Source organism: Tursiops truncatus, chromosome 8 (assembly GCF_011762595.2).
Source record: "Tursiops truncatus isolate mTurTru1 chromosome 8, mTurTru1.mat.Y, whole genome shotgun sequence".
NCBI classification, from domain to species: domain Eukaryota; kingdom Metazoa; phylum Chordata; class Mammalia; order Artiodactyla; family Delphinidae; genus Tursiops; species Tursiops truncatus.
Genome location: NC_047041.1, coordinates 101,011,684 through 101,032,609, shown reverse-complemented (window position 1 = coordinate 101,032,609; position 20,926 = coordinate 101,011,684). Strand labels below are relative to the sequence as shown.

At 50.4% G+C, this 20,926-nt stretch overlaps 2 protein-coding genes across 5 annotated transcripts; one reads left to right on the top strand and one right to left on the bottom strand.

Annotated features, from left to right (window-relative positions):
- Positions 1–877: 877 nt before the first annotated feature.
- GPHA2 (glycoprotein hormone subunit alpha 2) lies at positions 878–1,586 on the top strand. Its single transcript, XM_073809447.1, has 3 exons — positions 878–974; positions 1,189–1,373; positions 1,485–1,586. Exons 1-3 carry the CDS (start codon positions 878–880, stop codon positions 1,584–1,586), a joined length of 384 nt encoding a protein of 127 aa, XP_073665548.1.
- A 207-nt stretch (positions 1,587–1,793) lies between these two features.
- On the bottom strand, positions 1,794–10,860 carry PPP2R5B (protein phosphatase 2 regulatory subunit B'beta). 4 transcript variants are annotated; one of them, XM_033861003.2, is made up of 15 exons: positions 10,140–10,860; positions 9,223–9,678; positions 8,250–8,446; positions 7,531–7,632; positions 7,278–7,370; positions 7,022–7,152; positions 5,520–5,579; positions 5,311–5,419; positions 4,708–4,761; positions 4,584–4,634; positions 4,340–4,459; positions 3,367–3,494; positions 2,998–3,099; positions 2,789–2,854; positions 1,794–2,589 (listed from the first exon to the last, which is right to left on the bottom strand). In XM_033861003.2, the coding sequence occupies exons 2-15, from the start codon at positions 9,419–9,421 to the stop codon at positions 2,442–2,444; spliced, it is 1,560 nt and encodes a 519-aa protein (XP_033716894.1). In that variant the 5' UTR covers positions 9,422–9,678; positions 10,140–10,860; the 3' UTR covers positions 1,794–2,441. The 4 variants fall into 4 exon arrangements, with proteins under 4 accessions (XP_033716894.1, XP_033716895.1, XP_033716897.1 ...); XM_033861004.2 differs by having other exon boundaries at positions 9,223–9,637; XM_033861006.2 differs by having other exon boundaries at positions 9,223–9,308; positions 10,140–10,856.
- Between the last annotated feature and the right edge of the window lie 10,066 nt (positions 10,861–20,926).

Genomic DNA, 20,926 nt, shown 5'->3' with positions numbered 1-20,926 from the left:
GGGTAAAAGAGACAGGCAGGGCTGAGTTTAATAGTTTTAAGGATGGGCTGGCAAGGCCCTAAACAGAAGTGTCCTGCCCGAGGTCACATAGCAAAGAAGAGAACCCAGGTGGCCACAACTCAGCCCAGTGAGAGCCCTCCCTCTCCAACTGCACACACGCTGCCTACTCCACCAGCTCCTGGGCTTTTCTCTACACCTCACTTCCCAGCCCTGGGCCACCAGCAGCTTTTGGACATAGGGGAAGCAGAAACCGCCCTAGAGGACCACACCTCAGAGAACAGCAGGATCTCCCAGGTGGTTTTGCTGTGAGGCTTCAGGCAGAGAAGGCAGGCCTGAAAGCCGACCTCCAAGAAGGCGTGGCTCCAGAATGATGGCAAATAAAAACCCGGAGAGCCAGCACCGCCTGGAGACCAGCAGGAGGCCAGAGGAGCCACTCAACAAGCCACTCAGCTCCTGGGCCTTGGAAGTGGTGAGCTCACTGAGGCAGGAGGAGCCCTGGGAGGGGCTGGGGACTGCAGATAAGGGTCCTGCGGGCAGATAGATGGGGCAGATGGAGGGAGGCAGAGGTTCGTGGTCCAGATGGTGGAGGAAGTTCGGGGGGAGAATCACGGCAGTGGGCTGACACACAAGTCACACTGGGACAGCTGTGCACACTCACACGCATCCAGAGAGACAGACACGCACATCCACATGCACACGCACCCAAAGGCAGGTACAAGGAAAAGACAGCCCCTCGCAGGCAGGCCTCACCCCAGTCAGACAGACCAACCTAGCCCTGCCTCATTCACCTGGAGGCATGCAGTGTTGAAAGAACTCCCCCTCCCACCTGCACACCCATCTAGAGACATCTATCTACCTATCTGTGTTTCAGATGCCCATGGCGTCCCCCCAAACCCTGCTCCTCTGCCTGCTGGTCCTGGTGGTCACTGAAGGCCAGGGTCAACAGGCAGCCATCCCAGGCTGCTACTTGCACTGTAAGTAACCCTGGGAGCAGAGAGCTGGGTGGGAGCAGAGAGCTGGGTGGGAGCAGAGAGCTGGGTGGGAGCAGAGAGCTGGGTGGGAGCAGAGAGCTGATGGACGGGACAGAGGGGCAGGCAGCACCCTCGAGGGACCCAGTGAGGCTCAGGCAACAGGAGCTGGGCGAGCCTTCTCCAAGGCACCATCTACCGCTCTTCTGTCTTCTTCTAGCCTTCAATGTGACGGTGCGAAGTGACCGGCAAGGCACCTGCCAGGGCTCCCATGTGGCACAGGCCTGTGTGGGCCACTGTGAGTCCAGCGCCTTCCCTTCCCGTTACTCGGTGCTGGTGGCCAGTGGCTATCGACATAACATCACCTCCGTCTCTCAGTGCTGCACCATCAGCAGCCTGAGGAAGGTGAGGGGGCCCAGCTCGGTGGTGCTCGCTGCGGGTAGGGGAGACAGAGGAGATGGGGATCTAAGATGGCCTGAGGAAGGGGACTGGAACAGACACCCACCTCTCCCACAGGTGAAGGTGCAGCTGCATTGTGGGGGGGACCGGAGGGAGGAGCTGGAGATCTTCACGGCCAGGGCCTGCCAGTGTGACATGTGTCGCCTCTCGCGCTACTAGCCCATCCTTCTCCCCCCGCCACCCTCCCCTTGGTCAGAGGGTTTAATGTTGGAGTATATCCTACATATCCTGAACCTCAGCAAGGACAACAGCTCCAACCCTGTGAGAAGAGGGGCGTTTCTGCCTCTTCCCCACCTCTGCCTGGCTTCCTAACCAGTCCTTCATCATTTCATCTCCCTCTTTGTCCTAAATAAAGCAAGCAGATCATGAGTTTCTCTCTTTATTAAATCTACCCCCAGCCAGGGAAAGGGGAACAGACCATGGTTACTGTGACCACCCACCCTTGCCCCAGGACACAGGGAATCTTCTGCCTGTGCCCTCACCCCTCCCCCTGCCCAATAAATAAAAAGGGGACAAGGATGTACAGGGCAAGGGAGGGGAGGGAAGGAAGGAGGGTGCCCCAGGCCCAGGATAATGTCTGTGTTGCAGGTGAGCTGGGGGAGAATAAATAGACCATGGATCCCATGGTGGGGTGAGGAAGGACCTCCCGCTGGCACAAGGTGGGGCAGGTGAGGGGCCGAGTCCCCTTGCCCTAGGCTGGGAGCAGGGGGTGGGAACCTGCCTGCAGTCTGTAGCCCAGCTTTGTGGGGCAGAGGCAGATCCCTGATGGCAGCTTCCTGGTCAAGCTTGCCCTGGTCAAGTCCTGCCAGGACGGCCTGAGAGTTCTGTTGCCCGGACCCCCATCTCTCCTCCTCTCCCCCCAGTGGAAACTGCCCAGGCTGGGCCAGACAGGAAGCCCTCCGAGCCCCCTCTGGCAAGGCCAGGAGTAGGTGTGTATCTCTCTGGACCCCTGGGCAGGAGGGAGGATGGAGGGACTGACAGCTCTGGGATTAGCTCCTCCCCTTCTGGGGATCTTTAGCTCTGACCTCCACCGGTGGCCACCTGGGGTGTAAGCCGCTGGAGCGGGGCCTCTTTGGCCCCCTGGGTCCCCTGTAACCGGCGTAGCCGTAGCTCCTCCAGGCCTTGCCACAGCTCCTGACGTTCCTGGGCCTTCTGCTGTTCCCTGGGGAGAGAGGGCGAGGCAGTTCCCTTACCTGGGGCCCCACCTGCAATTCAGCCTCCCTCACCACCACCCCACCTGCAAAGAGACTCCACTTAGGGGAGAAGGCACTAAGGAGAGACTGGTCCCAGCCTGTGGTCATGGAGTAGATGGATCAGCCTGGCCCTGAGAGGCCCCAGCTGAAGTATAGGATGCTCCATACCTGGAAGAAGTACTTGGGAGGATAATTGGAGGATGCAGGGGATAACTGGGCTCGGATGCCCCAGCACTTGGCAAAAACATAGGGAAAGACTTTAAACATCTGATCAGGTGGGATGTGGGCTGTCCTCTTCGGTTCCCTCCAACCATTAGGAACTGGTTCTTTTCTGCTTTTCTCCCCTCTCCCTCCATGTCCAGCCTCCCAGCACTCACTGCTGCTTTTCCAGCTTGTAGGAGGCTGTGAGCTCATCAAACAGCTTCCCATTCATCTCCATGAAGGTCTTGAGCACATTGTAGATCAGAGACACAATGGTTCTTGGCAGGGTCAAGGGAGGGGGTGAGAGATGAGAGCAATTTCAGTTGGGTCCCACCTCCCTCTCTGGCATTCTGCCTGTCCCTGTGTCCCAAATACAGCATGCAGCCCTGAACACCACAAGCACCGCCCTCTGCCTGCCCCTTTCACCACCCCTCTGCCATCTTCGGATGCCTTCCCTGATCCTCTCCAGCTAGCAGTAACCCCAGTTCTGGACTGGCTGGCCCTGCCCCAGGTTCTGTGGGTTAGGTCAAGGCCTGGGCACTCACTGATTCCAGTGCTCCTTGGAGACTTGGTAGAGGGTCCCAAACACAGCAGGCAGCACAGTATGGCAGTTGTCCTCAATGAGGCTCAGGATATACTCATTGTTCCAGAAATACAGAGCCCGCTCTGCAACCTGGGGCAGCGAGATGGCAGAGTAGGCGCCTGGCAGTGGCTTCCCTGCACGTGCAAGGCCTGGTATCCATCCCCAACCCCAAACCCAGGGCGCCCTGCCCTCCACACACCCCGTCTTCAGGGCTCATCTGACCCACGGGAGGAAGCAACATGGTGAGGTGAAAAGAACACTGGATTAGGAGTCCAACGCTCAGAGGAGAATCCTACACACTGGCCACGTGACTTTGGACAGGGTATTTAACCCCTCAGCCTCTGTTTTCAAATCTGTAAAGTGGGGCTAATAATAGCTACCTCCATACGGCTGTTGTAAGCATCAAATGAGGTATTCAGTAAACTGAAGGAAAAATTGACAACCACCAGGTATGGCTCATAAAAATGAAAGTCTGCACACACATGTAGGAGAACACTGGTTACAGCCAGCCTGGATGGTGTGGAGAAGCCTTGCTGGGCTCTGAAGTGGGGCTAATGAAATCTAAGGCCACCAAGGAAGCGGACAGCCATCCGTCCCATTCATGGACGTTTGCTAAACATCCATTTCAGTTTATGAAATGTGTTTATGCTACCATCCCTTCGGCTCTCATCACCACCTGTTGGCCCATTCTACAGATAAGGAAGCCTAATCTGACTCAGAGTGGTGAAGTGATTTGCTCAAGGCTCCTCAGCCAGTGGGAGGTGGATCTGAGGCTTGACCCCAGGTCTCCTGACCCTAAGTCCAGCATCTCCCCATTATTAGACCCAGGAAGGTCCAGAGGAGAAACTGAGGGCAGAGGAAGCTGTGTTAGGTCAACTTGCCAACCTTACCAGTCCATACCCTGGCTCTCACCCCCACCCATTCCAGCCCCATACCTGGAAATGGGGGCTGGACACACAGCGAGCCACCTGCTTGAAGAGGGGCTCCTGGATCTTCACGAACTGGGAGGGCTCAATGACATCCAGAATCTCTTCCATCTCCCCCAGAAACATCACCTGGGGTGGGGGAAGGGACACAGGGAGCAGCAGTTCCCACCTCCCCTGACACACACCTGCCTGCCCTCTGGAAGCTGAGCCCTCCCAACCTCCCTGTGGTGGACATCAAAGCCCTTCTTCATACCTCCTTCTGGGTACAGGTTTTTGGCCAGTATTTGAGCAGCCCCCGGATCACCTGTGGGAGTTGAGGCAGAAAAGAGTCAGACCTGCAGGGGTGGGGGCTTGCCCTTCCCCCCAGAGGTACTCACATGCTCTGTCAAAGTGGCATCCTTCTCCAGGAACTGTACCACACAGTATGCCAGCTGCAGCGGGGCGTGGTGGGGGAGGAGGAGGCATAGAGAAAGAGGACAGGGGTCAGGAGGGGACCAGGACAGGACGCTAGACATTGGCTCATTTCCTATGTCTATTCTCTTAGTCACCAATCATTTGCTGACCACCTAGGATACACCAGGCACCATGCTTGGTGTGCAGGGACACAATAACGACCTCACAGGGGAAACATTCAGCAAACTAGTCCTTAGAAATTTTACAAAAGGTTCCTTAACCGGAATCCGTATCATGATCTATGGGAATACGGAAGGAGGAGAGCTCAAGCCTGCACAGGCAGGTCGAGCGGGAGGGGGCTGGGAAGTCTTCAGAGGCCAATGTCTGAGATCGGCCTTAAACGGTCATGGGGATTCTCTACGGTAGACGGAACAGAATTAGTCAAGAAAAAGGTGAGAGAGGATCCCGTGAGTTCACGCTTTTAGTGTGGCTGAAATCAGAGTGTCAGGCTGGCTCTGCGGGCCCGGGTGGCTGCCCTGACTCTGTCAGGACCTCTCTGCCGTGGCAGGACCAGGCCTGGGCCTTACCTGGGCGTGAAAGACAGACAGCGACTTGACAGAGTGCAGGGGAATCAGGACTCGAACCAGAAACTGCTTGTGCTCGGTCTTCAGGGGCAGCGCAAAGCCGTTGATGATGCTGAGGAGGGGGCAGAAGAGATGAGGAGGGTTGGCATGACTGGGCCTCAGTCCCTCCCCCCAGAATCCTGAGGCCCCAGCTGATGCCCAGAGAGAGTCACCTTCCTAAGATCTCCAGCAGCTCAGCCACGCCATTGAAGTGCTCAAGTTCATAGATGAACCTTTGAGAGGAAGAGAAGGATGCAGAAGGGCTCAAGGCAGTTGGAGCAGGCCCAGCCCTCCTCTCTGTCACCCTGCCTGCCCACCCCCAGCCTGCACATGAATCCAACTCTCTCCCCACCCAGAGGCTGTGCTCCCTTCCCCAAACCCCAAACGAGGCCCCACTGAGATCCACACCCACCTCTTTATTACCCTTCTCAGCCCAGCCACCAGTGCCACTCTGGGTCCCAGCTCAAACCTTTCTTCTTCTTTCTTTTTTTTTTAATTTTTATTGGAGTATGGTTGCTTTACAATGTTGTGTTAGTTTCTACTGTACAGCAAAGTGAATCAGCTATACATATACATATATCCCCTCTTTTTTGGATTTCCGTCCCATTTAGGTTACCACAGAGCATTGAGTAGAGTTCCCTGTGCTATACAGTAGGTTCTCATTAGCTCTCCGTTTTATACATAGTACCAATAGCGTATATATGTCAACCCCAATCTCCCAATTCATCCCACCCACCCTTTCCCCTCTGGTATTCAAACCCCTCTTCTATGAAGCATTCCAACTCGTCTCTTCCTCCCCGAGACCCTAACCCTCATTACCTGGTCCCCATCCAGTCCACAGGCACCTAGCCTGAGTCCTCCGCTCCTCATGCCAATCAACCAAAAGAATGACAAACACTTACAGTGTCTATTCTGTGCTATGTACTTCTCAAAATTATCCCAGGAGGTAGACCTTATTAGATCCATTATATAGATGAAGAAATCAAGGCTCAGCAGTTCAATGAAACTTGCCGCAAAGTTAATAAGCAAGGGATCTAATACACTGAGCTCCTGGAGGAGAGGGATCGTGCCTCACCTATTTTTTAGCTAATAACGATAAAGGCTAATGTTTCAGAGTTCCGGCCTTGGTCCAGGAGCTACACTGAGTGCTTTGAAGGCACTGCCTCATTTCATCTTGATGATTATCTCTGTGTAGTATAGTTATCATTCCCATTCTAGAGACGAGGAGACTAGGAGAGAGCTTAAATAATTTGCCCAAGTTCACCCAAATATTTGAACCAAACTCAAACACAGACCATCTAGCTCAAGAGCCAGTCTCAACTACAAGGCAATGTGGGTCCCTGATGCCCAGTGGGCACTGGCGCTCAATACATATTTGCAGAAAGAATCTCATTCTTTGGGTCCTTAAGGCCTGGTGTGACATTAGATCCTAGGCCCCCTGAACTGACCTAGTCCCTGCAAACCACTTCATCTCTCAGCCTCAATTTCCTCATCTGTAAAATGGAAATAAATACCTTTCTCTACTGATCTCACAGGATTTGTATAAGCAAAAATTATACAATATGTTGCCAAGAAAAAACTGGGCCCCCCAGCCCAGAAGCTTTTGCTCTGTCTTCTCCCCATAGCTCTCTCCCTCCCTCCCCAGGTCCCAGCGGGGTAGGCCGCAGGCACCCACCGGAGGAAGATATGGCTGCACTGTTTGCGGATGTAGGCCCGGAGCCCCAGGAACTTTCCATAGACCCTGTGCAAGATGGTCTTGAGGTACTCACGCTCCCGAGGGTCCTCGCTATCAAATAGCTCCAGGAGCTGTGGGACACAGGATCAGGGGTTAGGAAAGAGGCCAAGCCAGGTTGCTTCCATCCTATCCCCACGCCACTCAGAGAGCCTGCCCCTGCCCCATGACACCACCCGGCCTGGGCTCCCCACTTCACCATCAGGACAAACTTTTGATCCACATATCTCTTGGCCACGGAGGGCTGGAAGTCTGGGCTCTCCAAGAAACGCAGGAAAAACTCGTATACCAGCTGGAGGAGGGGAACGGACAGAAAGGTGAGTTCAGGAGCAGCCTCCCCCCTCATCCTGCCCTGTGGCCCTCATCCAACAGTCCGGGGCCTAAGGAGACCCTCTACCCTCTCCTCGGATCTCTTCTGAAACTCAGATCCCTGTCTTCCCCAGCCCTCATACCTGAAGATGTGGCCATGAAGGCTCAAGGTTGGGCTCATCCTCTTCAGGGTCAAATTCAGGGTTCTCACTGGGCGGCAGCGTCCGGAAGATATTCACTGAGATCTGAGGGGACAGAGTCAGGGTTCTCTACGGAAGAACCCTTGAAGGTGGAAACCAGGACATCGCTCATCCAAAGTTTAATGGGCCTCAGCACCTACCCAAGCAACCAATTCACTCCTTGGCAATCATTACCTGAACATGTAGTTCATGGATAGACCTGGGCCCAGGGTTGGGGACCCAGGGGTGGAGGAGATACATCCCTGCCCTCTATCAGGTGCAGTCCAGCAGGGAAGACGAGATGGAAAGTGGTCAGGTCTAAGGACATTCTAAGCAGCAAAAGGGAGATTTCTAGCTTGGGCATTGAGAGAGGCTTCATGGAAGAGGCAGCACCTGAGCCAGGCCATGGCGATAAGGAACGTGGTGGGAGTGCACACCAGGCCTCAGGAGAGCATAAGCAACAGCGCAGGGTGGGACAAGCCCAGGAGGCACTGAGTTACCTACACTGGCCGGGCGCTGGGCAGCAGTGGGGCTGGGACAGGGGCTGCGGGGGAGGAAGATGTGGGCCTTGAGGCCAAGCCAAAGACCGTGGGTTTATTCTCCGCACGGGGGCTCCGCAGGCAGGCTTAGGGTTCCCATGGGCACCAAGCCCTCCCCCCGGAGGCCAGGTGCCAGGTGCTCACCATGCGGATGATGTCTGGGTAGACAGGCTCAATGAGGACCCCCCGAGTGCTCCCCACACACTCCACCAGCTCATTGAGCGCCGCCCGCTTCACCTCCTTCCCCTTCAGGTCGGCCACACAGTCCAAGAAGTCAAACATCACCCCACACTGGGCCAGCTTCCGGCTCAGCAGCTCATGCAGCTCAGAGGCTGGCACATCTGGGGAGGAAGGAGGGGGCTGAGCCTGGGCCCCAGCTGCCACAGCTCTGGGCAGGGGCGGGCCCTCCTAATCCCTAAGGCTGGCTCCTCTGCCCCCCAGACCCCGTGCTTTTGTGCCATCTCCCACTCCTTGCAGAAAGCAAACAACTTCTGTCCCATCCTCCATTCTTGTGAAGTAAAGGAGCTTCATCTCTTCATCCTAACCTAGGCTCAGAGAACACGATAGCCTGACTTTAAAGCATGGGAACAGACCCTGGCTGCCTGGCCTTTCCACAGGTGCCCAAACAGCCACTGCCTCCCTCTCGTAGGCGGCACTCTGTTCTAAGAGCCAGAAGTGGGGAGGAGAGCCAGCACCGAGGACCTCTCGGGTGCCTCTGCCTCAGCCAGTTGGGCCCTGTAGCCCAGAGTTGGGGGGACCTCACGGTGACTGCAGGGAAGCGTGCTAAGCACCTGCCCCAGGACCCCGGCAGCAGCTGGGCTGGTAGTGGCCTCCTGGAACCCAAGCTGTAGGCCCCACCCTTGGCCCTGGTCTGCCCCCCAGGGTGGTGCCACCTCCAGATGCCCCACCTCCAAGGATGACAGGCCAGTCAGGCCATGCGTCAGCAGAGAGGGTAGAGGGCTGGGAGGTGGCGGTCAGGTGGTGGAGTCCCTGGCCTGGAAGGGGCCGTCCAGACTCCCTCTGATCGCAGCTGCCAGCTGCTTCCCACCACCCCACCCCCAAACCTCACTTGCCCACTCCAGGACTCAGGTAGCCCCGGAGCCAAGACCGGGCTCACCTTTGAGCAGGGGCAGTGGGATGAGTTCCTGCTGGTTGCTCTGATAGCGGAATTGAGAGGAGCTGTGGGACCGCCGGGGCCGGGCCCTGCGGAGGGAACGGCGGGAGAAGCCGTCCACCTTGTCGGGTGGGGGCACCGGGGACAGCCCTGGGGACGAGGGGCTGCCAGGGGTGCTCGCGGGGGGCAGCTTCGTCTCCATGGCGGTCAGGCGGTGGGCCAAGCCTTCAGAGCCCCTGAGCTTCCCTCTGGGCCTGCAGGATGCTGCGTGAGGCTGGGCTGACTAACTTGGGCCCATCCTGTGCGGTGGGGAGGAGCACAGCACAGTCCTGGCCCCCCCCCCAGGGCCTCTGGCAACTGCCCAGTCCTGGGGGGCAAGCACGGTAGAGAGGAGGATGGCTCAGGTCTCAGGTCCTTCCTGAGGGTCGGAAGAGTCCAGTTAGGGTTCCCACCCTGGCTCTTTTAAAAAAGAAGTCAGGGCAGAGAGGTCAGCAAGAAAGAGACAGAGAGAGCCTGTCAGTTCTTTCAGGACAGCCTGTGGGGCTGCGGCGGAGCGCCCAAGTCTTCTTTCCCTCCTACCCTGGCCCAGACCCTAAAGAGAGGTGCAGCCCTCTCCCACAGGAGACAGGGCCCTCCCTTCTCCCTGACTGAAAGGCCCCAGACTCCAAAACAACCCATCTCGAAATAGGGCCTCTCCCGCCAGCCAGACCCTACCTGGAACGGGGACCTCGTTCCTCATCCCTGGCCCCTAACAGAATGGGGCCCCCGTTTCTGCTCCACTAATCCAGTCACCAGGGACTTCCCCAAGAATGAGGGTCCCATCCCCCTGCCCCCCCCCACGACCCGCAGCCTCCCCCCGCCTCAGTTTCTCCTTCCTCGGTCCCAGATCTCATCTGCCTCTCGAGGGGGGGGCCACTCACTTCTCAGATGCCCAGACTCTGGTCGCCGACCCTCCAGGGGCTGCCGGTGGGGAGGGAGCAGCTGTTCAGGGCTCCCGAGCCGCGGTCCGGTTCAGGGCGCTGGCGCTGGGCGGCGGCGCTCCTGGGTTCTCTCTCTGGCTCCGGGGGGGCCGGAGCGCGCACCCAACTCAGCCCCGCGTCGGGGCGCGGGCGCCCGACGGGCTCTGGGCTGGCCGGGGCAGCGCGCAGACCTCTCCTCAAGTCGTGGCACCCGACCCGCGCAGCACCACAGGAGCCCCGGCTCTGTGCGCACCGGCACCCGCCGCCCAGCTGCTCACGATGACATCAAGTCACCTCCCCCAGTCGGCCCGCACATCCCCGCGGGTTTGGGGGCCGGGGGCGGGGTGGGTGGGTGGGGTGCTGCGTCAGGAAGTTCCCGCCCGGGGCAGCTGGGAGATGTAGTCCCCTCACCAATAAAAGCGGCTGCCTGACCAAAGGGGTAATCCCTGCGGGCACCCAGGGACAAGACTGAAGCTGAGCGGGAAGGGGTCCAACTGGCGCTGGGTTCCTGCTTTCTGCAAGGGAGACTGCATAGGGAGAGAGGAAGACTCAGGAGTCTGCACCAGGAAGCTGGGGCGATGCCAGGACTCCGGCAGGAAAGAGGCCCAATCCTATGCCAGGCCCAAAGATTTGGCCTGCTCCATCTGTGCCCCAGGCATTCCACCCCCAAGGGAACCCCACCCTCACTCCAGAATGGCTGGACGCTTCAAAACCCCAGTAGAAACTGGCACTGGACTGGTTAATAGTCTGCAGTGAGCCAGTGCCTGCTGGGAGGGGTGTGGTGCACCCAAGGCTGCTGGGAAATGCAGTCCTTCCTCAGGCCTGCAGTCCCCCTCCCGTCCCTCGCTGTCTAAGGTGACATCATGATCTGGGTTTAAAGGGCCAGCCTAGGAGTGGCAAAGCGTCAGAGCAGGGGGTGCTCCCCGGTGCTGCCACCCCACCCCAGGCAAGCTAGCCTCCCTGGATGGAACTCCCAGCCCCTTTGGGACCTAAGATGTGCTACTGGGGTCTCCTGTTCAAAATCCTGCTGCAGGGTATCCAAGGCACAGGTGGACTTCCAGGAGTTTGGCATTCCTGCCAAAATTTTCCAGCTTGTAGTCCGGGACCCCCTTCCTAGCACTCTGGACCCCAACACCTTTCATTCCCCTGGACTCCATCCCCTACACTATGCTGTGAAATCTCCACCCAGCAATTCTGTTTTGTTTTGTTTTTTGAATTTTATTTTATTTATTTTTTATACAGCACATTATTAGTTATCTATTTTATACATATTAGTGTATACATGTCAATCCCAATCTCCCAGTTCATCCCACCCCACACAACCCCACCCTGCCATTTTACCCCCTTGGTGTCCATATGTTTGTTCTCTGTATCTGTGTCTCTATTTCTGCCCTGCAAACCAGTTCCTCTGTACCATTTTTCTAGGTTCCACATATATGTGTTAATATACAATATTTGTTTTTCTCTTTCTGACTTACTTCACTCTGTATGACAGCCTCTGGATCCATCCACATCTCTACAAATGACCCAATTTTGTTCTTTTTTATGGCTGAGTAATACTCCATTGTATATACGTACCACAACTTCTTTAACCATTCGTCTGTCCATGGGCATTTAGGTTGCTTCCATGACCTAGATATTGTAAATAGTGCTGCAATGAACATTGGGGTGCATGTGTATTTTTTTTTGCATGTATATTTCTGAATTATGGTTTTCTCTGGGTATATGCCCAGTACTGGGATTGCTGGGTCATATGGTAATACTATTTTTAGTTTCTTAAGGAACCTCCATACTGTTCTCCATAGTGGCTGTATCAATTTACATTCCCACCAACAGTGCAAGAGGGTTCCCTTTTCTCCACACCCTCTCCAGCACTTGTTGTTTGTAGATTTTCTGATGATGCCCATTCTAACCGGTGTGAGGTGATACCCCATTGTAGTTTTGATTTGCATTTCTCTAATAATTAGTGATGTTGAGCAGCTTTTCATGTGCTTCTTGGCCATCTGTAAGTCTTCTTTGGAGAAATGTCTATTTAGGTCTTCTGCCCATTTTTGGATTGGGTTGTTTTTTTTTTTAGTATTGAGCTGCATAAGTTGTTTATATATTTTGGAGATTAATCCTTTGTCGGTTGATTCATTTGCAAATATTTTCTCCCATTCTGAGGGCTGCCTTTTTGTCTTGTTTGTAGTTTGCTTCACAAAAGCTTTTAAGTTTCATTAGATCCCATTTGTTTGCTTTTGTTTTTATTTCCATTACTCTAGGAGGTGGATCAAAAAAGATCTTGCTACGATTTATGTCAAAGAGTGTTGTTCTTCCTATGTTTTCCTCCAAGAGTTTTATAGTGTCTGGTCTTACATTTAGGTCTCTAATCCATTTTGAGTTTATTTTGGTGTATGGTGTTAGGGAGTGTGCTAATTTCATTCTTTTACATGTAGCAGTCCAGTTATCCCAGCACCACTTATTGAAGAGACTCTTTTCTCCATTGTATATCCTTGCTTCCTTTGTCATAAATTAGTTGACCATAGGTGCATGAGTTTATCTCTGGGCTTTCTATCCTGTTCCATTGATCTATGTTTCTGTTTTTGTGCCAGTACCATATTGTCTTGATTACTGTAGCTTTGTAGTATAGTCTGAAGTCAGGGAGTCTGATTCTTCCAGCTCCATTTTCTTCCCTCAAGACTGCTTTGGCTATTCGCGGTCTTTTGTGTTTCCATACAAATTTTAAGATTTTTTTGTTCTAGTTCTGTAAAAGATGCCACTGGTAATTTGATAGGGATTGCACTGAAGCTGTAGATTGCTTTGGGTAGTATAGTCATTTTCACAATATTGATTCTTCCAGTCCAAGAACATGGTATATCTCTCCATCTGTTTGTGTCATCTTTGATTTCTTTCATCAGTGTCATAGTTTTCCGCATACAGGTCTTTTACCTCCTTACTAGGTTTATTCCTAGGTATTTTATCCTTTTTGTTGCAAAGGTGAATGGGATTGTTTCCTTAATTTCTCTTTCTGATCTTTCATTGTTAGTGTATACCAATGCAAGAGATTTCTGTCCATTAATTTTGTATCCTGCAACTTTACCAAATTCATTGATTAACTCTAGTAGTTTTCTGGTGGCATCTTTAGGATTCTCTATGTATAGTATCTTGTTATCTGCAAACAGTGACAGTTTTATTCCTTCTTTTCCAATTTGTATTCCTTTTATTTATTTGTCTTCTCTGACTGCCATGGCTAGGACTTCCAAAGCTATGTTGAATAATAGTGGTGAGAGTGGACATCCTTGTCTTGTTCCTGATCTTAGAGGAAATGCTTTCAGTTTTTCACCATTGAGAATGATGTTTGCTGTGGGTCTGTTGTATAGGGCCTTTATTATGTTGAGGTAGGTTCCCTCTATGCCCACTTTCTGGAGAGTTTTTATCATAAATGGGTGTTGAATTTTGTCAAAAGGTTTTTCTGCATCTATTGAGATGATCATATGGTTTGTTTGTTTGTTTGTTTGTTTGTTTGTGGTATGCGGACCTCTCACTTTTGTGGCCTCTCCCATTGCGGAGCACAGGCTCCGGACGAGCAGGCTCAGCGGCCATGGCTCATGGGCCTAGCCACTCCACGGCATGTGGGATCTTCCCGGACCGGGGCACGAACCCGTGTCCCCTGCATCGGCAGGCGGACTCTCAACCACTGCACCACCAGGGAAGCCCGATCATATGGTTTTTATTCCTCAGTTTGTTAATATGGTGTATCACATTGATTGATTTGCGTATATTGAAGAAACCTTGCATCCCTGGGATAAATCCCACTTGATAATGGTGTATGATCCTTTTAATGTGTTGTTGGATTCCATTTGCAAGTATTTTGTTGAGAATTTTTGCATCTATATTCATCAGTGATGTTGGTCTGTAATTTTCTTTTTTTGTAGTATCTTTGTCTGGTTTTGGTATCAGGGTGATGGTGGCCTCATAGAATGAGTTTGGGAGTGTTCCTTCCTCTGCAAATTTTTGGAAGAGTTTGAGAAGGATGGGTGTTAGCTCTTCTCTAAATGTTTGATAGAATTCACCTGTGAAGCCATCCGGTCCTGGACTTTCGTTTGTTGGAAGATTTTTAATCACAGTTTCAATTTCGTTACTTGTGATTAGTCTGTTCATATTTTCTGTTTCTTCCTGGTTCAGTCTTGGAAGATTATACCTTTCTAAGAATTTGTCCATTTCTTCCAGGTTGTCCATTTTATTGGCATAGAGTTGCTTGTAGGAGTCTCTTATGATGCTCTGTATTTCTGCGGTGTCTCTTGTAACTGCTCCTTTTTCATTTCTAATTTTATTGATTTGAGTCCTCTCCCTCTATTTCTTAATGAGTCTGGCTAAAGGTTTATCAATTTTGTTTATCTTCTCAAAGAACCAGCATTTAGTTTTATTGATCTTTGCTACTGTTTTCTTTGTTTCTATTTCATTTATTTCTGCTCTCATCTTATGATTTACTTCCTTCTACTAACTTTGGGTTTCATTTGTTCTTCTTTCTTTAGTTCCTTTAGGTGTAAGGTTAGATTGTTTATTTGAGATTTTTCTTGTTTCTTGAGGTAGGCTTGTATTGCTATAAACTTTCCTCTTAGAACTGCTTTTGCTGCATCCCATAGGTTTTGGATTGTCGTGTTTTCGTTATCATTTGTCTCTAGGTATTTTTTGATTTCCTCTTTGATTTCTTCAGTGATCTCTTGGTTATTTAGTAACGTATTGTTTAGCCTCCATGTGTTTGTGTTTTTTACGTTTTTTTTCCCTGTAATTTATTCCTCATCTCATAGTGTTGTAGTCGGAAAAGATGCTTGATATGGTTTCAGTTTTCTTAAATTTACTGAGGCTTGATTTCTGACCCAGGATGTGATCCATCCTGGAGAATGTCCCGTGTGCACTTGAGAAGAAAGTGTAATCTGCTGTTTTTGGATGGAATGTCCTATAAATATCAATTAAATCTATCTGGTCTATTATTTCATTTAAAGCTTGTGTTTCCTTATTAATTTTCTCTCTGGATGATCTGTCCATTGGTGTAAGTGAGGTGTTAAAGCCCCCCACTATTATTGTGTTATTGTTGATTTCCTCTTTTATAGCTGTTAGCAGTTGCCTTATGTATTGAGGTGCTCCTATGTTGGGTGCATATATATTTATAATTGTTATATCTTCTTCTTGGATTGATCCCTTGATCATTATGTAGTGTCCTTCCTTGTCTCCTGTAACATTCTTTATTTTAAAGTCTATTTTATCTGATATGAGTATTGCTACTCCAGCTTTGTTTTGACTTCCATTTGCATGGAATATCTTTTTCCATCCCCTTACTTTCAGTCTGTATGTGTCCCTAGGTCTGAAGTGGGTCTCTTGTAGACAGCATATAGATGGGTCTTGTTTTTGTATCCATTCAGCAAGCCTGTGTCTTTTGGTTGGAGCATTTAACCCATTCACGTTTAAGGTAATTATCGATATGTATGTTTCTATTACCATTTTCTTAATTGTTATGGGTTTGTTTTTGTAGGTCCTTTTCTTCTCTAGTGTTTCCCACTTAGAAAAGTTCCTAAAGGAACTTTGTTGTAGAGATGGTTTGGTGGTGCTGAAATCTCTTAGCTTTTGCTTGTCTGTAAAGCTTTTGATTTCTCTGTCGAATCTGAATGAGATCCTTGCCGGGTAGAGTAGTCTTGGTTGTAGGTTCTTCCCTTTCATCACTTTAAATATATCATGCCACTCCCTTCTGGCTTGTAGAGTTTCCGCTGAGAAATCAGCTGTTAACTTTATGGAAGTTCCATTGTATGTTTTTTGTCGTTTTTTCCCTTTCTGCTTTCAATAATTTTTCTTTGTCTTTAATTTTTGTCAATTTGATTACTATGTGTGTTGGCATGTTTCTCCTTGGGTTTATCCTGCCTGGGACTCTCTGCACTTCCTGGACTTGGGTGCCTATTTCCTTTCCCATGTTAGGGAAGTTTTCGACTATAATCTCTTCAAATATTTTCTCTGGACCTTTCTCTCTCTCTTCTCCTTCTGGGACCCCTATAATGTGAATGTTGTTGCGTTTAATGTTGTCCCAGAGGTCTCTTAGGCTGTCTTCATTTCTTTTCATTCTTTTTTCTTTATTCTGTTCCATGGCAGTGAATTCCACCATTCTTTCTTCCAGGTCTCTTATCCGTTTTTCTGCCTCAGTTATTCTGCTATTGATTCCTTCTAGTGTATTTTTCATTTCAGTTATTGTATTGTTCATCTCTGTTTGTTTGTTCTTTAATTCTTCTAGGTATTTGTTCTTTAATTCTTCTAGGTGTTTGTTCTTTAATTCTTCTCGGTTTTTGTTAAACATTTCTTGCATCTTCTCGATCTTTGCCTCCATTCTTTTTCTGAGGTCCTGGATCATCTTCATTATCGTTATTCCAAGTTATTTTTCTGGAAGGTGCCTATCTCCACTTCATTTAGTTGTTTTTCTGGGGTTTTATCTTGTTCTTTCATCTGGTACAAAGTCCTCTGCTTTTTCATTTTGTCTGTCTTTCTGTGAATGTGTTTTTCCTTCCACAGTCTGCAGAATTGTAGTTCTTCTTGCTTCTGCTTCCACCCAGCAGTTTTGCCTAAATAAACAACTGGTCCATGTGAGCATCAGGAGTGGGCAGTGAAACCTCGCGATGAAGTCAGGGAGTGGGATGGGGCCCTTTTTAGAGTCTTCCTCACTCTGCCTTAGGCCTTGTTGACCACTCAGTACCCCAGTGGAACCACCCAGCCGCCTTCCCTGCTGCAGAGGGAGCCTGGGTACCCAAGAGGTACTCACCTACTGGAGCAATAAAGAGCAAAGGCCACAGTTTAGCCAGGCTGAGATCCAGGATGAAACCCCTTGCTCAGCAGGTCTTATCCATTTGGCTCTTGGTGACCTCGTCTGTCAACTGGAAACCCATAATCTCCTCCTTGCCCATCTCCCAGGCTCAGGAGATGAAGCCTCTCCCACGCCCCTGCAGAGGAAGCTGGGGGAGGGCAGGCCCACCAAGCCTTCTACAACCAGGTGAGGACCCCGAGGCCCAGAGAGGAGAAGTGCTTTGCCCAGGGTTACATAGCCTACCATCAAAGCTGGGACCACGGTCCATGCCCCCACCTCCCAGCCTAAGTCAGGTGCACGCCAGCACCAGCCCCCCATCCCAGGTCCCCTGGGGGCTAGTGCCCTGAACTCTGAGGGTCTCCAGGCCAGGTTGGCCATGGAGGGTTGATGCTTTGTACAAAGGGGGTGCTCAGTTTGAGGACTGGGGCACTGAAGTGTGGAGGACACACATAAGACTTCCTGCAAGAAATAGCCTTTGAACTGTGTCTCAGAATAGATACAATGTCACATGGCGGGGGGAGTTGAAAATTATTTTTTAAATCATCTTTCTTGGGGTATCATTCACATACCACAAAATTCACCCAGTTTGGTGTTGTTGTTTAATGAGTATCGAATTTCAGTTTTGCAAATGAAAAAGTCCGGGAGATTAGTTCCACAGCAATGTGAATACACTTAGCACTACTGAATTGTACTTCTAGAAATGGTAACATTTATCATGTATATTTTACCACAATTCAGACAAAATGCAAAATCCAGGCCCTCCACCATGGCCAAGTCAAAAGCCACAGCCCCCAGGCTACCTTCCGTGATCAATTTTACACCTATCATGATCCCACTGAGGACATTGCCAGAGGGACTTCTTCTGGGTGGGCCATTCCTAGGGAAGGGAGAGCCTCCCCCTAGGGCCCCTGAGGCCTATAGAACCTGGTTTGCCTTATAAGTTCCTACCTATCTGATGTGGGGAGGCCCCCAAGAAGCCCCACAAAGCCTGGCCCTCTCCTTTTCATTCTGTGGGGAGGAACCCTGGCCCCATGCTTTTCCAGACCCCTTGAGTTCTCTGAGATCCCGTTGTCCAGTGCCCAGGGCCACTGTATTTGTTGGATTTCTGTGGAGTTCACTGTGTACTGTCTAGGGGGAGGTGGCAGGAAGGAACTTTCTATCCCTCTGAGTCCTATCTACTTCTCTGTTGTGGCACAGACACTGCACTGTGTCCTGGTCACAGAGGGAATCAGGCTTAGGAGTGGACTCACAAGCACCCACTTCTGAGAGACAGATGTGGCTCCTAGTAAAGTTACAGTGAAAGACAAGATCTGAGTGCAGCCTCAGTGGCAGGAAGCCAACCTAGGAAGCAGCCACCCCAGATTGGAGGTCTGTCTGGATATAGGGAATGGCCCGGTGTCCCCACCCTTTGCAGGTGGTACTCTCCATTCCCACTGCAGGGGAATGGTAGCTCCCTCCTAGATGGAACATAAGGACAACTTTTCCTAGACTCGAGAATATGCCTTTCTATTCCTACTGCCTTTGGGAGGAGAAGTGATGCTTGTCATTCACTTGCTCCACAGGCACTTAGGCACACAGCCTCAGTTTTCCTTTCCATAAAATGGGGGTATTAATAGTGCTGTTGCCAAAATCTTGGCTCCCTGTACACCAATACCGAATAAAAATACGGAGACAGAGATTTGGAAGGTAAGAAATAGAGAGGCTTTTTAAATTTTCTTTGCCAGGCAAAGGGAAGACACAGTAGGCTAGCACCTCAAGAACTGTGCCCCCCTTCCTGGGGAATTACAGGGATCCTTATAGGGGAGTTCGCAGTCCGAAGTAAGTGATAAGGATCAAAATGGTGAATGTCTTGCATTCTTCTTGCATTATTTCAAAACAGTCACTGCTGGAGTCAGGCAAGCTGGTAATTGGGTCCAGCAGCCCAGTAATTGGGTCCGTTAGTCTCTGGGTTATTGGTCTGGGACCTCCTTTCTGAAATGCAAACAGCTACAAGGGGTGATTTGCTACTAGAGATTATAGGGAGAGCAAATACCAGGTGCAGAATGTAAATTACACAGGATTAGTGGTGACAGGTTAGCTTTGTGAAGGGCAAATCTAACTACAGACATTACAGTTTAGTAACAGTTAAAATAAAACTAGGATTGACTCACTCTTTCAGGCCAGGTTATGTTTCTTCTCTAGCCTGTTCACTGTTCCCTTTATTTACCTTGTTCTCAGGAGAGGGAAAACTTCATTTCTATTTCTGCTGCGACAGTGCCTCCCTCATGAGCCTATGTGGTAAAGAGCAGATGAAGTCATGCATGTAAAGTGACAAGCCCAGGGTCCAGGACATCACATGGCTCAACTCATGGTGTCTATTATTTTTATTATTAATTTAATGAACACTCGATGAACACAGCTCTGCCCCTGGCCTGTCATGGGGGTCAGGCAGACCTCTTGATTCATTCCACAAGCATTTTCTGAGCAGCCATCTTATTAACCAGTCTCCTAGAATGGGGCCTTCCTAGTGTTCCCCACAATTCTCTCAGAGGCTGTTCTTCAATCCCTTCCAGGTAATGAGCCTTCCGGCCTACTAACCCGACCCCAGGCGAAGGGGAATAAAACAGTCTCACCAACAGGAGCAGTGACTTGCCTGAGGCCACACATAGCTGGGACTGGAATCCAGATCCCTGACCCCTCAGGCCAGGGTGGTTGCCCTTGCTTCCGGCCAACTTTTGGCTTTAGATTGCAGTAGAGTCCATCTCCCTAGTAAGGCTAAAATGGAATTATAATTACCTGTGGGTATCTCCTAAGTCATCATGGTGTAAGGGAGCTTGTGTGACTAAACCTGTAGAGCAGGAGTGGGCCAACTTTTCCTGTAAAGGGCCAGAAAATAAATATTTTAGGCTTTGCAGGCCTTTGTCTCAAGTACTCAACTCTGCTATAGCAAGAAAGCATCCCTAGAGAGTACTTAATCAAATGAGCATGGCTGTCTTCTACTAAAACTTTATTTGTGGACACACTGTGAACTTCATATGATTTTCATGTCATGAAATCACATTCTTCTTTTGATTTTTTTCCAACTATTTGAATATGTAAAAACCATTCTTCCCTGGTGGTCCAGTGGATAAGACTCCACACTCCCAATGCAGGGGGCCCCGGGTTCGATCCCTGGTTGGGGAACTAGATCCTGCATGCATGCCACAACTAAGAGTTCGCATGCCGCAACTAAAGAGTCCACGTGCTGCAACTAAGAAGTCCTCATGCCGCAATGAAGATCCCATGTGCTACTACCAAGACCCGGGGCAGCCAAAATAAATAAATAAATATTTTTTTAAAAAAACCATTCTTAGCTCAAGGGCTGTGCAAAACAGTAAACCTCTGCTCAAGGGGGTTAGAATCCATTCTTTACCGAATTCTAGGATTAGAGATATTAAAAACCATTATTATTATTATTCCAGGGAGGGGCTGGAGCCCTGACCAAGTACAGAGAGAAGGGAAGATCAGTTCATCTCCGGTCAAGCATTCCAGGTGAGACCTCCTTCCCGGTGGACTCACAGCAACCTTTATAAATCTGTTTCCTTATCTGTAAAATGGTGACAATAATCTCCACCTTAGAGGTTGCTGTGGGGGTTGAATGAGATAGCGGAAGGTCAAGCGTTTTGTAAAATGCAAATGTTTTCACTTAATCGTTTCTAGAGATGCGTACTGGGCTCACACTAAATATGCCTCTGAAAAGCTTCTTGCGAAGTTTAATGGGACACTGTCCCTTTAAATCCTCGCCAACTACCTCAAGTACTAGTCGGACGAGTCAGCACATGCGCATTCCTCAGAGGGCCTGGCACCTCAAGCAACAGCCTTCCCGGAGCCCGTAGGAGAGAGGTTAAAGGTCCTCCCACACAGAATTTATACGCAAGCGTAAATTAATATTGGGAGCCCTATATCT